Raw genomic sequence first — 14,742 nt, forward strand, 5'->3', positions numbered from 1 at the left:
TATTATTATTATTATTATTATTATCATTATCATTATCATTATCATTATCATCATCATCATCATCATTATTATTATTATTATTATTATTATTACTACTAAACGTTATTATAATTAGCATGGACCTCAATAAATGTTGTTGATTTGAGATGAACATGAGGGGTTAAAAACAAAAGGATAACAAATTATACACTCTACAAGTTTTGGGAAGCCTGCATTTACATGGATATTAATGACATCACATTCTTAATCCAAAGGGTTTAATATGGAGTTGTCCCACCCTTAGCAGATATAACAGCTTCAACTGTAGCTTTCACACAAGATGGGAATGGTAATTTTTGACCATTCGTCTAGAAGCGCATTCGTGAGGACAGGCACAGATGTTGGACGAGAAGACCTGGTTCAGGCTCTCTAATTCATTCCAAAGATGTTCTATCGGGTTGAGATCAGGACTCTGTGCAGGCCAGTCAAGTTGCTCTGCACCAAACTCGCTCATTCATTTCTTTATGGCTCTTGCTTTGTGCACTGGTGCACAGCCATGTTGGAACAGGAAGGGGCCATCTGTAAACTGGTTCAACAAAGCTGGGAGCATGAAATTGTCCAAAATGTCTTGCAATGCTGAAGCATTAATGCTGCGTTCACACCGCACGCGAATGACGCGAATAAATCACGCTATTCGCGCGAAGTTGGACGCGTGAAAATTTTGAATCCATTCGCTTCATTCGCGCGTCAAATTCGCTTCATTCACGTGACATTCACTACACAACAGACGCGAATTCGCGTCATGGGAGGGGTTTCTGCTAGTCATTTTGACTGGGTCACTTGACTTGTGACAAAACGTAGTTTGAAGACTTTTTCAGGCAATAATATTGTTGTTTAATGCTCAAATCTGTGTTTTTTTTATACAAAAAGTGCTCATTCGCGTGTGACATTCACTACACAACAGACGCAAATTCGCGTCATGGGAGGGTGTTCTGCCAGGCAGCGGCAGTCGGCAGAAAGACTATCCGAGTTAAGGCTGCTCTCACCGGGGTTGATGAGCGCTGAGCTCCGGTGATCGCCTGGGTCTCACACCTCCGAAAACACCAGATCAAATTTTCAAATAGGAGCTCTCTTAATAAATAAATCACATATTTGAGCTTTAAACAACTACATTCTCGCCTGAAAAACTATTAAAAGTACATTTTGTGACACAATAGAGTAGTATTTTTAAATTACTCTGGCCTCGGGGTTCCCCTATGGGTTTCCCATCCGTCACTTCACCACGTGACAGCAGTAGCAGGCTCCTCATTGGTTAACGCGGCGCGAATATCCGCCAAAGTTCAGATTTTTCAACTTGAGCGATTCGCGTGTTTCGCGCAGTTCGCGCGAATCACACGTTCAAAACGCTCAATTCGCGTGATCATTGCCGCTTCATTCGCGCGAATCGCGCCATTCGTGCCGCCTCATTCGCGCGAATCGCGCCGCAGAATGCCTATTCGCGTCTCTGCATTGACTTAACATGTAAATCACTCGCGCGAATCGCGTCATTCGCGTGCGGTGTGAACGCAGCATAAGAGTTAATTTCACTGGAACTAAGGGGCCAAGCCCAACCCCTGGAAAAGAACTCCACACCATAATCCCCTGCCCACCAAACTTTATACTTGGCACAGTTATCCTATATTATCCTATATTATTATTTATTATTTATCCTATATTATTATAATGATTCTATCCAGTTATGATTTTGCTTTAGTTTCTTGTTTTCTAAATTGTATATTTGGTCTCTGAGGAGTGACTGAGGGTCTGGCCTAGAGATGTGTGATGTGTCACTAAACACTGGCAACAAGGTCGTGTGTTTAGATTTTTGAGGTATCACACACCCCTAACATGTCAGGAGTGCAGTAACAGGGTTTGCTCACTTAGCCCGGCTTCCAGAGATGAAATATGGATTCTTCTTTCATTTAATTTATTATGTTTTATTCCTTTTATATTTCCTTTTACTGAAACACTAAAGACTCAAGATGAATATTGCCTGTACTATTGTGTGCCCCTCTCACTGAAAGAAAGCACATGCTATCAGTATGTTTTGGTAAGAACTAGTTAGAACTGGAGCTTAATCAGCTCCAACCTTGGAGAGACTGTGTATCTGTGTATGTGCGCAATATTCTGTGTTACAGATCAGTGTTGAGAATGGTGTACAATGGGCACCCTAAGCGATGGGTGGACTTGTTGTTCTGGTTAAGCTGGCGCCTGCTCCAGATCTGGAAGGTCACTACAGGCCTAATTCCGCGGTGAAAGCGTCAACAAGTGACACGTCTATGGAAACGTGCATCAGATTAACTGACATGAGTGGAAATTTACCATGACTGTACATTGTCTCTGAGCCAATCAGAACCATCCACATTGCAGTAATGATGTGGATAAGACCTTGAAAACGGTATAACTGTTGGCACAATTGTATGTACGATAGGGCGAGGCAACAAGACGGTGAGAGAGGGAGCGCGGCCTACGAACTCCTTGTGAGACTTGAAGCTGGCTTCTGCTTTTGAAACTGCAAACTATTCTTAAGTACATTTTTCTTTTAATTAATTGCAATCCTGACTCTGTCTTCATTTCTTCACTACTGGTCCTGGGTCATAAGCTGTTAACCCCTAACACTACTTACAGTCTTGTTCAAAATAATAGCAGTACAATGTGACTAACCAGAATAATCAAGGTTTTTAGTATATTTTTTATTGCTACGTGGCAAACAAGTTACCAGTAGGTTCAGTAGATTGTCAGAAAACAAACAAGACCCAGCATTCATGATATGCACGCTCTTAAGGCTGTGAAATTGGGCAATTAGTTGAAAGGGGTGTGTTCAAAAAAATAGCAGTGTCTACCTTTGACTGTACAAACTCAAAACTATTTTGTACAAACATTTTTTTTCCTGGGATTTAGCAATCCTGTGAATCACTAAACTAATATTTAGTTGTATGACCACAGTTTTTTAAAACTGCTTGACATCTGTGTGGCATGGAGTGAACCAACTTGTGGCACCTCTCAGCTGTTATTCCACTCCATGATTCTTTAACAACATTCCACAATTCATTCACATTTCTTGGTTTTGCTTCAGAAACAGCATTTTTGATATCACCCCACAAGTTCTCAATTGGATTAAGGTCTGGAGATTGGGCTGGCCACTCCATAACATTAATTTTGTTGGTTTGGAACCAAGACTTTGCCCGTTTACTAGTGTGTTTTGGGTCATTGTCTTGTTGAAACTACCGTTTCAAGGGCATGTCCTCTTCAGCATATAGGGCAACATGACCTCTTCAAGTATTTTAACATATGCAAACTGATCCATGATCCCTGGTATGCGATAAATAGGCCCAACACCATAGTAGGAGAAACATGCCCATATCATGATGCTTGCACCTCCATGCTTCACTGTCTTCACTGTGTACTGTGGCTTGAATTCAGAGTTTGGGGGTAGTCTCACAAACTGCCTGTGGCCCTTGGACCCAAAAAGAACAATTTTACTCTCATCAGTCCACAAAATGTTCCTCCATTTCTCTTCAGGCCAGTTGATGTGTTCTTTGGCAAATTGTAACCTCTTCTGCACATGCCTTTTTTTTAACAGAGGGACTTTGCGGAGGATTCTTGAAAATAGATTAGCTTCACACAGACGTCTTCTAACTGTCACAGTACTTACAGGTAACTCCAGACTGTCTTTGATCATCCTGGAGGTGATCATTGGCTGAGCCTTTGCCATTCTGGTTATTCTTCTATCCATTTTGATGGTTGTCTTCCGTTTTCTTCCACGTCTCTCTGGTTTTGCTCTCCATTTTAAGGCATTGGAGATCATTTTAGCTGAACAGCCTATCATTTTTTGCACCTCTTTATAGGTTTTCCCCTCTCTAATCAACTTTTTAATCAAAGTACGCTGTTCTTCTGAACAATGTCTTGAACGACCCATTTTCCTCAGCTTTCAAATGCATGTTCAACAAGTGTTGGCTTCATCCTTAAATAGGGGCCACCTGATTCACACCTGTTTCTTCACAAAATGTATGACCTCAGTGATTGAATGCCACACTGCTATTTTTTTGAACACACCCCTTTCAACTAATTCAACTAATTGCCCAATTGCACAGCCTTAAGAGCGTGCATATCATGAATGCTGGGTCTCATTTGTTTTCTGAGAATCTACTGAACCTACTGGTAACTTGTTTGCCACGTAGCAATAAAAAAATATACGAAAAACCTTGATTATTCTGGTTAGTCACATTGTACTGCTATTATTTTGAACAAGACTGTACCTGAACATTATCAGTTTGTATCACTAAATGAAGAGTTGTCACACTGATCACTAGATCAGTATGGAGTCCCCCAAGGCTTAGTGTTAGGACCTTTGTTTTTCACCCTGTACATGCTACCACTGGGAGATATCATTAGGAAGCATGGCATTAGTTTTCATTGTTATGCTGACGATACTCAGCTCTATATTTCTTCATGACCTGACGTAATTGACCAATTCACAAGATTAAGGGAATGCGTAGCTGATATGCGTAGCTGATATGCGTAGCTGATTGGATGAATAGTAATTTCCTGAAACTTAATTCAGAGGGAAAAAAATATTATTGGACAAAAAAACGTCTCGGTTACGTATGTAACCTTAGTTCCCTGAATAGGAAACGAGACACTGTGTGACCGCTGTGGGAACGCCTCTGCGTGATTGCGTCCTGATACACGTATGTAACCAACCAATGAGATGACGCAACGTCATAGGCGGATGACGTCATCGACCCGGAAACTATAAAGGACCCGTGAACACAAACAGAAACTATCTTCTGAAAAGCCTGAAGTAAGCACTCATGGGCGTACAGGGAGTATGACCGGGTGACGCAGCGTCTCGTTCCCTATTCAGGGAACTAAGGTTACATACATAACCGAGACGTTCCCGTTTCAAGGGAACTTGAGCTGCGTCACCGCTTCGGGAACGACAATACCCACGTCCCCATACGAGCCAGATGCCCGTCCACCATTGGCTAATGAGCGAGCACCCGTGTAGGAGACGATGCACCCATGTAGGAGACAATGTGTTGTCCGAGCGAACCAACACATGATGGCCCCTGAGCTCTGACAGGAAGTGTCTCAGGGCCTGAAACACAGCCAACATCTCTAGACAATTTATGTGCCATGAGCGATGATGGTCCTGCCACTGGCCCTGGGCCGAGCGGCCACTCATGAACGCTCCCCAACCTGTGAGGGAAGCATCCGTCATTAGAGTGACTCGATGACAAGAAACTCCCAGCACTGGGCCTTGAGCCAAGAACCAAGGCTGACTCCATATAATCAACGCACAAAGGCAACGCCGCGTAACCTTGATAATACGAGAAAGATTTCCCCTCGGGGAAAACCCCTTGGTCTTGAGCCACCACTGCAGCGGTCTCATGTACAGCAGGCCACACGGAATCACGTTGGACCTTCCTGTGCTGTGGAAGGATGAATACATGGAAATATGCGTCTTTTAGATCTATCATGACAAACCAGTCCTCGGACCTGATCTGTGACACAATCTGTTTGAGTGTAAGCATCTTGAAACTGAGAACGCCAGATCTAAAATGGGCCGCAGCCCTCCATCCTTCTTTGCCACAATGAAGTACCGGCTGTAAAACCCCGACTCCCTGCTGGGAGGAGGAACCCTTTCTATAGCCCCCTTTTGCAAAAGAGTCTGTACTTCTAGAGAAATAAACAAAGCCTGCTCGGGGCCCACCACTGTGGGCAGAACCCCGTTGAAACTGGGTGGACGACACCTAAACTGGATGGCATACCCCTTTCTTATAATACGCAGGACCCAACAAGATACATTTGGAAGATTCTCCCACTATGCCAAAAAATCTACTAAGGGTACCAGCCTCTCGAGCTGGTCTCTGATGTACTCTGCACACTGAGCGCAGCTCCCTGAAGCGGCGAACCGGCAAGGAACGACTGGCCCAACTGTAATAAGACCCTCTTGGGAGAGCGCGAGTCATTCGAGGATGGCTCGCGCCCTCCCACGAGGGTCTTATTACAGTTGGGCCAGTCATTCCCTGCCAGTTTTGCGGCGGGGTTAGCAGATTGACCCTGTAAGGGCACCGAAGGGACGCGGGCACTGTATGCTGAGGTGAACACCGTTTGCCTCCGGAGGGGACCACCCTCACAACCCTGACTCCCATGGCGTCAGGATCTTTTCGACGCAGCGTTCTTAGACATAATAACGGTCCTGAGATCCTTTAAAGACTGCGCCTGAGAGCGTCGTCCCCCGCCCCACCCCTTCTGTGGAGGGGTATGGGTGGCAATGCTCTGTTTTTGTTGAGCTTGGTGTGAGGTGCTCGTCCTCGGTTTCTGCTGCTCCCGCCCAGCAGCAGCAGAAGTCTGGGGTTTATGAGGGAGAAACTGCTGGAGCGCCGCAGCTACTTCTAACAGATGGGTGTTCCTGATCTCTTTCTTGTGGCCAGTCCAGACTGAGCCTGGCCACTGCTCTGCTCAACACATCCACTAGCTCCTCACTAGCAGGGGAACGAAGTGGCGAATCCTCGTTTCCATCTGCATCGATACTGACAATATCCACCTCCTCCGAGCTGGATAACTTCAGCGCGTGCTTCCAAACCCTGAGTAGAGGCAATGGATCTGGCAGGTAAAGGCAGAGATAAGGCAGAGCCCGTCTCTAACCCCGCTGCCAGATCCAATTGCGAACCCCACGACTGCAGCCTCCGCTGTGCCTCGGCAGCAGCGGGACCAGAGCCGTGGGGAACGTGAGCCGAAGCGCCCTCCTCAAAGAGCGCCCGGCGGGAGCGCAGCTTTCTTAATGGTAAACGCTCGCAGTGCTCGCAAGCAGCCCCCTCGAGGGCTGCCTGAGCGTGCTGCGCTCCCAGGCAAACAACACTTGTTTAGATTAGGCACATTAGTCCGGTGATATAGGACTGCGCGCGACTGCTCCTCCAAGTCAGTGACGGACAGTAATCATTTTTGCGCTATACTAGTCACGTTTACAAGCACTAGTCTGGTGTTTACATGTGAAAATAAACCTGGGTTTATTCTTTGATACGAATCTTTCATTTGAAATTCACATTTCTAGCATCTGTAAAACTGCATTCTACCATCTTAATATATATATATATATATATATATATAAATTACAGCACATGCTTTATGCTTTCAATGCAAAATGCTGAACAGTTAGTTCTTTTAATGAGACTAAACAAATATAAAAAAAATTTAGGGATTATTCAGTATTGAACGCAAAAGGCAATCATTAATAAAAGTTACAATTCTTTCACCTTATCTGTCTTCTTTTTCCACTATCTTGCTGCAATGAATTCTGGGATATGTATGGCGCTGTCTTTCTGTGTGACTAAGCAAGTTTGCAGCATGCTTAAGTTGCCTAAAATTTGGCTAAAAAGTTGCCTAAAACATTGTGTGTAGATGAAATGCCATACAGTGCTGTCTCCAGAAACTCAGGTTTTTGAAGAGCACTATTGTCTATAGCGCACCAACATGTAAGTCAATTCTCAAAATGAGACAGCGCTACGCATGAAAATTCAAACAGGGACATCTAAATGTATTCAAGCTCTAATCACTAGCTTATCATGGTGTCAGTGTTTAAAGAGCCCAGGATGTCTGTGAAAGGCCTTGTCACCCCATAGCATTATAATTACAGCCACAAAGTAAGACAGCAAGAAACAGCCTGATTATGAGCAGCATTTTCTGCAATAATTTTCTCACTTGGAGCAACATTAAACCTCTCCTGTCACCACTATATTGACACTCCTCTAAAATTATCATTGTTAAAAGTCAAAGTGTCAGACTATAGTGACATGGTGTGATTTTGATGGTGTCTCGTCTGGCTTTTTTACAGCGTCAACATTTGCTTCTCTTTTCTATAATCCCTACAGTTGCCGCCAAATCCAGCACTGAAGTGCTCATAGCCAGAACACACAAAACCACTAATAGCATGAGAAAACTGCCTAAGACTCATGCATAATTGACGCTGACCAGTTTTCGGAAATGCATAATAAATGGAAACCCTGATAAAAAAAGAGAGGTATTGAGCAATATCCTATCTATTTTATCATAACAGACACAGAACAAGCCTGCAATTGCCAAAACCCACAAGCACAATCTTCTACTAAATGCCACAAAGCATGCAGGGGGAACGTTAGCCCTGCGGCCACTTATCGGATGTGTGAGGCTGAGTGAAAACAGGTCATGGGGGGAGCAAAACGGCAGGATTTCAGAGAACAATTACAAAAAATGCCCTGAGAATGCAATCGTGCTCCAAGGCTTTTTTCACAATCAATGTGATGTGTGCAACCATGGGAGTCGCGAAGAGCATTGCGGCATCCCAAGGCAGGCTCAACAGCCACTCTGATGTGAGATTTAGGTCAGGCAGTCAAAAGACAAGAGAGAAAGTAGTGCACACATTGAGAGTGAGTATCTGCACAGGGGTTGATGACATACTGTGAAACGTTGCTTACTTATTCACTCCCTTGTCTCCATAATGCATTAGAGCTGATTTCACCGGGTGAAATATATACACTTATATATTCCTGTAGATTTCAAAGATTTTAAAACATGATTGGCCTTAAATTTGAGGGGAAAGCAAACTGAAATTTTGGACAGCAACCCATGTATCCTGTCCACATGAATTCTGCTTTTAGGTTAGGTCAGGTCTAGCGATGGAAATACCTCAAATCTTCTGGGAAAACCTGTGTAAACTGTCTCAGCATGTGAGCCAGCAATATATGTACAAAACTTTGATTCAGACACCCTGACAACACTACAGCTGCTATTTCTCCTCGGTTCCATGATCCCTTTCTGCTTCATCTATAAGAGGCACATTTACTCTGAAATTTAAAAAAACTTTACATTAATCAGTGTTGATATTATGAGGTATAAGTACAAAACTGAAGTATCTGTCTACAAATAAAACCTTATTTTAGAAACCAAAGGAAGCTAGCACTATGCTCTGTGCATAAACTTATATTAGATTTATTTTTTATTTTTCATAAAATGCATATTAATGATTAACAAATCACTGGTTGCATTATAGAGAATATTATTAAATAATAGGTTGTAATTCACAGGGATTTCCATTTTGCTCCAGCTGAGCTAGACTGAATATGAGTCAAAAATGCAAACAGCTTTACTGTTGACAGGTTAATAGTTTCTACTTAATCTGTTCTGCTTAATTACCCGTGACCCATGATTTTCCAAATGTGTTCCCTTTCCTTCCAAACATTGATTACTCCCTGCTGCTTCTTTATGACTTTCACATGAATCACATACATTTTAAACCCTAATGTTGTCTTTACTTAAACAAATCAAGTAATCTTGACTTAATATTACTAGTTTAGTCCGGAAACTCACAAATATAAGTTAGTATAACTTATTAACCTACAAAATACATAAACTTAAGGTTTCAAGTTGTATGAACAAAAATCATAACTAATTAAAATAGCTTACCCTGTCTTGCTTTGATGTGATTGGCCATGCAAGGAGTTCTGTCTGGCAACAAGAACTAATTCACTGATTGGAGGATATTTACAAAAGGCAGCCCTTTTCGCCCTTTTCGCCTCGTGAAGACTTTTTCATTGTGTGCAATCTTAAATTCTTAAAATTAGTAAGTTACTAAACCTAACAATAATATGTGAACTAACGTATAACTAACCAGATTGACTTTATTTCAGTTTTAAAGTCACCACGATGGAGATAAGTGTTTGCTTTAGTTGGGCTCTTGACCCTTGATTATGTAATATAAGTGTTTCTCTGGCTGCTTTGTGTTTGTGAGACACATTTGTTGTGGTACACAAAGTCAAGAGAAAATATTATCATGTGATGCTGTTAATTCATTGATGATGAAAACATCATCATGTAATGACAGACTCCATGATCTCATACAGAGTCTAATGCTCTGGTTGTCGAAGCGGTTAATAATAGTTTTTGAAGATTTAATAATAATAACCATGAGATCTTTCACTGTTATGGTAATTGAACATATATATATTATATTGTGTATATATATATATATATATATATATATATATATATATATATATATATATATATATATATATATATATATTATATTGTGTATATATATATATATATATATATATATATATATATATATATATATATATATATATATCTCCACGGCATTAATTAGACACACACAGTCATCAAGAATCCGCATATAAATCTCTACAATGGTGACAATCCAAAACAAAAGATATATATTCCAATTAACAGATAAACTCTGAACATAAAACAAGCTACAAAAACATCAGAAGAAAACAGCAAAAGTAAAAGAAAATGGTAAGAATCAAAGAAAATTAGTCACAATTTGGATGCATAATTAATTCATGTCGTAATGCATGTTGGGACCCATGGGGAAGTTTTGATTGGTTGTACCCAGCATGGTGTACTGAACTGTGTATCCAGTTTGGTGAACTTAGCAATGTACAGTGAATGTGAGCACCAAGTTAAGTGAAGTTAAATATACTAATATATATTAATATAAATATAGTTTTGGGAGACTCCATTACTCAATTGAATTGAGGGAAAGAGTTTACTCAAATCAATTGAGTTTAATCAGTGTAATAGGGTTTTCAGTGTAAATGATGTGTTGAATAGAGATTATATACTGCATAAGGTAAACAGAGACATATGGTTCCTGCAATCAGTACAAACTGATTGGCTGGAACTTTCTCTAAAGGGTTGCGTGTTTGGACACAGGATATTTATTTCTGATACACATGGTGCAAAAAAAATCCAGGTGTAAGCTTCTAGAAGTATTGTTAACTGTTTTAAAAAGCCTTAAAGAAATAAGGAAAATATGTTATATAACCTTTCCTAAGCTCTCTCCCTCAAACAACTAAACACTGTTTCTCATCAATGTTCTGCCCTTTCCCCAGTCACCTTCCCCCCAGTCTCCAAACACTCACCAGCCCAGAGGCGAAGAAGACAGCCAACAGAGCCAGGCAAGCACCCATCACAATGAGGAGCAGAAAAACAATAAGTGGATGCTGCTGGCTCATGAGATAGTACGAGTCATACAGCCAGTCTGGGGACCTCTGTCTCCGGCCACGCACACCTCCTTCTGTTACATCTCCTCCTGTCCGGGAGCCCCTCTCCAGCAAGTAGCTCCGCTTACGCATGGCCTCCCTCCACATGGAGCTGCAGTGGTGTTCCCCTCTATCGGACGGTGGCTGGGGTTTGTGAGGGTCGCGCTCCTCCTCACACAGGTCCTTCAGATGGAGCACTGAAGCTCGGGCTGTGGTGCGCGACCGGTACACCGGCAGGATGGCTTCCATTGTGGAGCGCAGCATCGCTCAGGCAACATGTTGAACTGCAGACTGGAAGAGTGAGAGTGAAAGGAGGCAGTGTGCGTGTGTGAGTATGTATGTGCGAGGGAGAGAAAGAGAGAGAGAAAATGGGGAGAGGGAGGGTCTGGATTGAGCCAAGGAGAGAAGGAGAAAGCAAATGTGAATGAAAAAGACCATACAGGGATGGAGGGGAGGAAAGAGCTTCCTATCAAGATGTGTCAGATTTTATTGGTACATTAAAATTAAAGGAATAATTCACCCCCATTTTTTCATTATTTACTTATCCTCAAGTTGTTTCATTCTAGCATTATTTTATTCTGTGAAAAATACTAAATACAATCTAAGCTATATGTCAAAGTCTCTTTTAAATGCAAGGAAATGTAGAGTCATTTATGCCTCCAAGCTCCTTTTAAAGCTCCACAATTAAACTATTATACAAAATAGTATATCCTTCCCTTGTGCTGGAGCTTTCAAATCATTTTTCTTGTGATTATGACACACAGAAAGTGTCAATGATTTCACACCTGGCACAATATGTCTTAAGATACCAAGAATGAGATTTAAGTTGGTCTGCATTCTCATGGGACACAATTAGATCTCCTGTGGTGCAGGATTAAATTAGAGTTGGTTGACAATGGAAACGAGCAGGACATGTATAAATTGTAGTTGGAAATGAGCAGCCTGACAGTTACCTTTCATTTTTAAATTTGTACATATTTGTTAACACACAGAGTTTATAGAATCATAAAGCATGTGGCCATGCACACAGCAGCACATGCGTTAAATAAACCAATCCTAAATGCAGGTTAAGCAGGTGGTCCATTAGGACAATGACAGATCAAATTGCGGACAAATTGTAGTCAGACTTCGGCTCTAAATAAAGCAGGAGTGGCTAGGGGAAAAAAAAATCAATTTAAGCAGAGGGCGGGTGAACAATGAGTAATGCTCAGCAGGAACGTGCGGGTGTGGAATAAAGTCTTGTGGGAGCTGGATTTTTTTTTATTTTTTTATTTTTTTATACTTTGAATATGAAAGTTTGGGAGAGTAATTTGTTTTAGTACCATCATGAGGCACAACTCACTGATTGACTGACTGCAGGCTTCCCATGTAGATTTAAAATGAGAGGAAGTAGGAGGGTACAGAGTGAATGGATTGTCTTAATGCAAGCACCTGTGCCTTGAACTTGAGCCACTAGCAGTTAGTGAAGCAAGACAAAGAGAGTAGCGTAAGTACTTTTTATTGAAGAACTTGCGATCGTATTGATTTCAGCATTCAGCAAAGCAGATTAAAATGCCATACCCTAGTCTAGTCTAGCGATAACAAAATCCTAGACAGAGAGTTGTACAGCCGGCTTGGGTAGTCTGGGAGTCTGATTCTCTTGATGTTGTAAGATGCAAATCTTGTTACTGTTTACTGTATTGTGGTCTGTGAATTACAAATTAAGATAAAATAAACTACATCACTGAAATCATTTGCAATAAACGCATAGATTAATCTCTCTTGTTTTTTCTATACAGTAACTCCTCCCTTCGACTTCTTCTCTACCACATCCACCCCCATCTCCCTAGACAGCTTCTAGATTCGGCTTTCTTCCCTCGCCCAGCTTCTTTGTTTATCCGTTAAGGTGGTTGTCATATACTGAGCTTTGCGACAAGTGCTGTACAAGAGAAAGAATACCACACAGAAGTCGCAGTCAATAACGTCTTTTTTTTTTTCTTCTGAGACAAGCTGCCATTTATAAATAGAATCTTAAAAAAGGCTCAGATGGAGACTCTCTTAATAGGCTCTGCTGGGGACAGAAAAATCATTGCAAATCATGCAAATGTCCACCCATTTAAGAGCATACAAATGTACTGCCAGCTCTGCTAAATAAAATACTTTTTGGAGGAATATGTTTGGAGAATACTTACATCCCACATGGGTATTTCCAAAAATCATTAAAATGATTTCTAGCTGGTACTGTAGACATTTTGAACTATAAACACACATAATGTGAATAGCTTAGAGCATAAGGATGCATTTTAATTCCAACTCTATAGACAGGGGAACTAAAATGCCTTATCGACTGACTTACAACACCATTTTTTTAAATGCAGCAATGTCTTCTCACTTGAAGGCAACAGTGCAAAGTAAAGGATTTCAAAGAAAAGTAGAGTGTGTTATCATTGATTCTTTTAAATGGGTGTTTCTGAATTCTGATTAATGGACATTCATATTAGAAACTGGAAAACTTTAATGTGGTTCCCTGACATTGATTACAAAATTGTTATACTTTAAAACTATATTGTTTAGTGCACATAAGGTCTTAAGTAATTTTTGTAACTAGGAGCATGGTGAGAAATGTCTGAATGTTAATAAGAATGTCAGGGTTTAGAAAACCTGACGTGTACTAATGACACAGTTAATTAATGTGATTGCAGCATAGCTGGGGGTTACTTGTCTTCTCAGAATTTGGTGTCACATCGACCCTCATTCATCTGAATGAGCTTAATGACCAAAGGGTTTGTACAGTTCACATAGATATCAGCACACAGACACAAAAAATAATTGGGTTCATTTATCCAAAATAGATCATAGTGAGTTTAAGGGTTAGTTCAACCAAAAATGAAATTTATGTCATTAATTACTTACCCTCGTGTCGTTCAACACCCATAAGACCTTCGTTCATCTTCGAAACACAAATGATGATATTTTTGTTGAAATCCGATGGCTCAGAAAGGCCTCCATTGGCAACGTCATTTCATCTCTCAAGACCCATTAAAGGTACTAAAGATGTCGTTACAAAGTCCGTCTCACTACAGTGGTTTTACAATCATTTTATAAAGCAACGAGAAGAATTTTTGTGTGCAAAAAAATAACAACTAAATAACGACTTATATAGTGATGGCTGATTTCAAAACACTGCTTAGTGAAGCTTCAAATCATTATGAATCAGTGTATCGAATCAGTGGTTTGGATCGCCAAAGTCACATGATTTCAGCAGTTTGGCAGTTTGACACGAAATCTAAATCATGAAACGATACACTGATTCATTAAGCTCCGAAGCTTCAGGAAGCAGTGTTTTGAAATCGGCCATCACTATATAAGTCGTTATTTTGTTTGTTTGTTTTTGCTCGTGGTCCTGTCCTGTTCTCCTTCCGTTTCATCCGGTGTTTGCTGTTCTCGTGGATTCTGTTCTGTGGATGTCTTCACCGTGGTGGATCAGCTCCCGGATCTGGTTGTCCATTGAGTCCCTGCGACACCCGGACCAAAGCCTGTCTACATCTTCTGACTAACTCTTTAATAACTGTGGTGTTATGAGATGGAACCAGCCTACGTCTGACCTCCTTCATATCTTGTATGAGTGTTCTGAGATAATAAAGATCTTGTATTGCACTCGCTATTGAATCAGCTTCTGTTTCATGACAAATACAGT

The 14,742-nt window shown here is 41.1% G+C and overlaps 1 protein-coding gene across 1 annotated transcript in view; it reads right to left on the reverse strand.

Annotated features, from left to right (window-relative positions):
- The window catches only part of adcy2a (adenylate cyclase 2a), a 175,350-nt gene extending 163,970 nt beyond the window's left edge, over positions 1 to 11,380 (reverse strand). Inside the window, exon 1 of the mRNA XM_067449225.1 lies at positions 10,947 to 11,380. Coding sequence (XP_067305326.1) covers positions 10,947 to 11,330 — 384 coding nt within the window. The 5' untranslated portion in view covers positions 11,331 to 11,380. The remainder of the gene's footprint in view (positions 1 to 10,946) is intronic.
- Positions 11,381 to 14,742: the final 3,362 nt, after the last annotated feature.

This window comes from Pseudorasbora parva, chromosome 7, assembly GCF_024679245.1.
Source record: "Pseudorasbora parva isolate DD20220531a chromosome 7, ASM2467924v1, whole genome shotgun sequence".
NCBI lineage: Eukaryota > Metazoa > Chordata > Actinopteri > Cypriniformes > Gobionidae > Pseudorasbora > Pseudorasbora parva.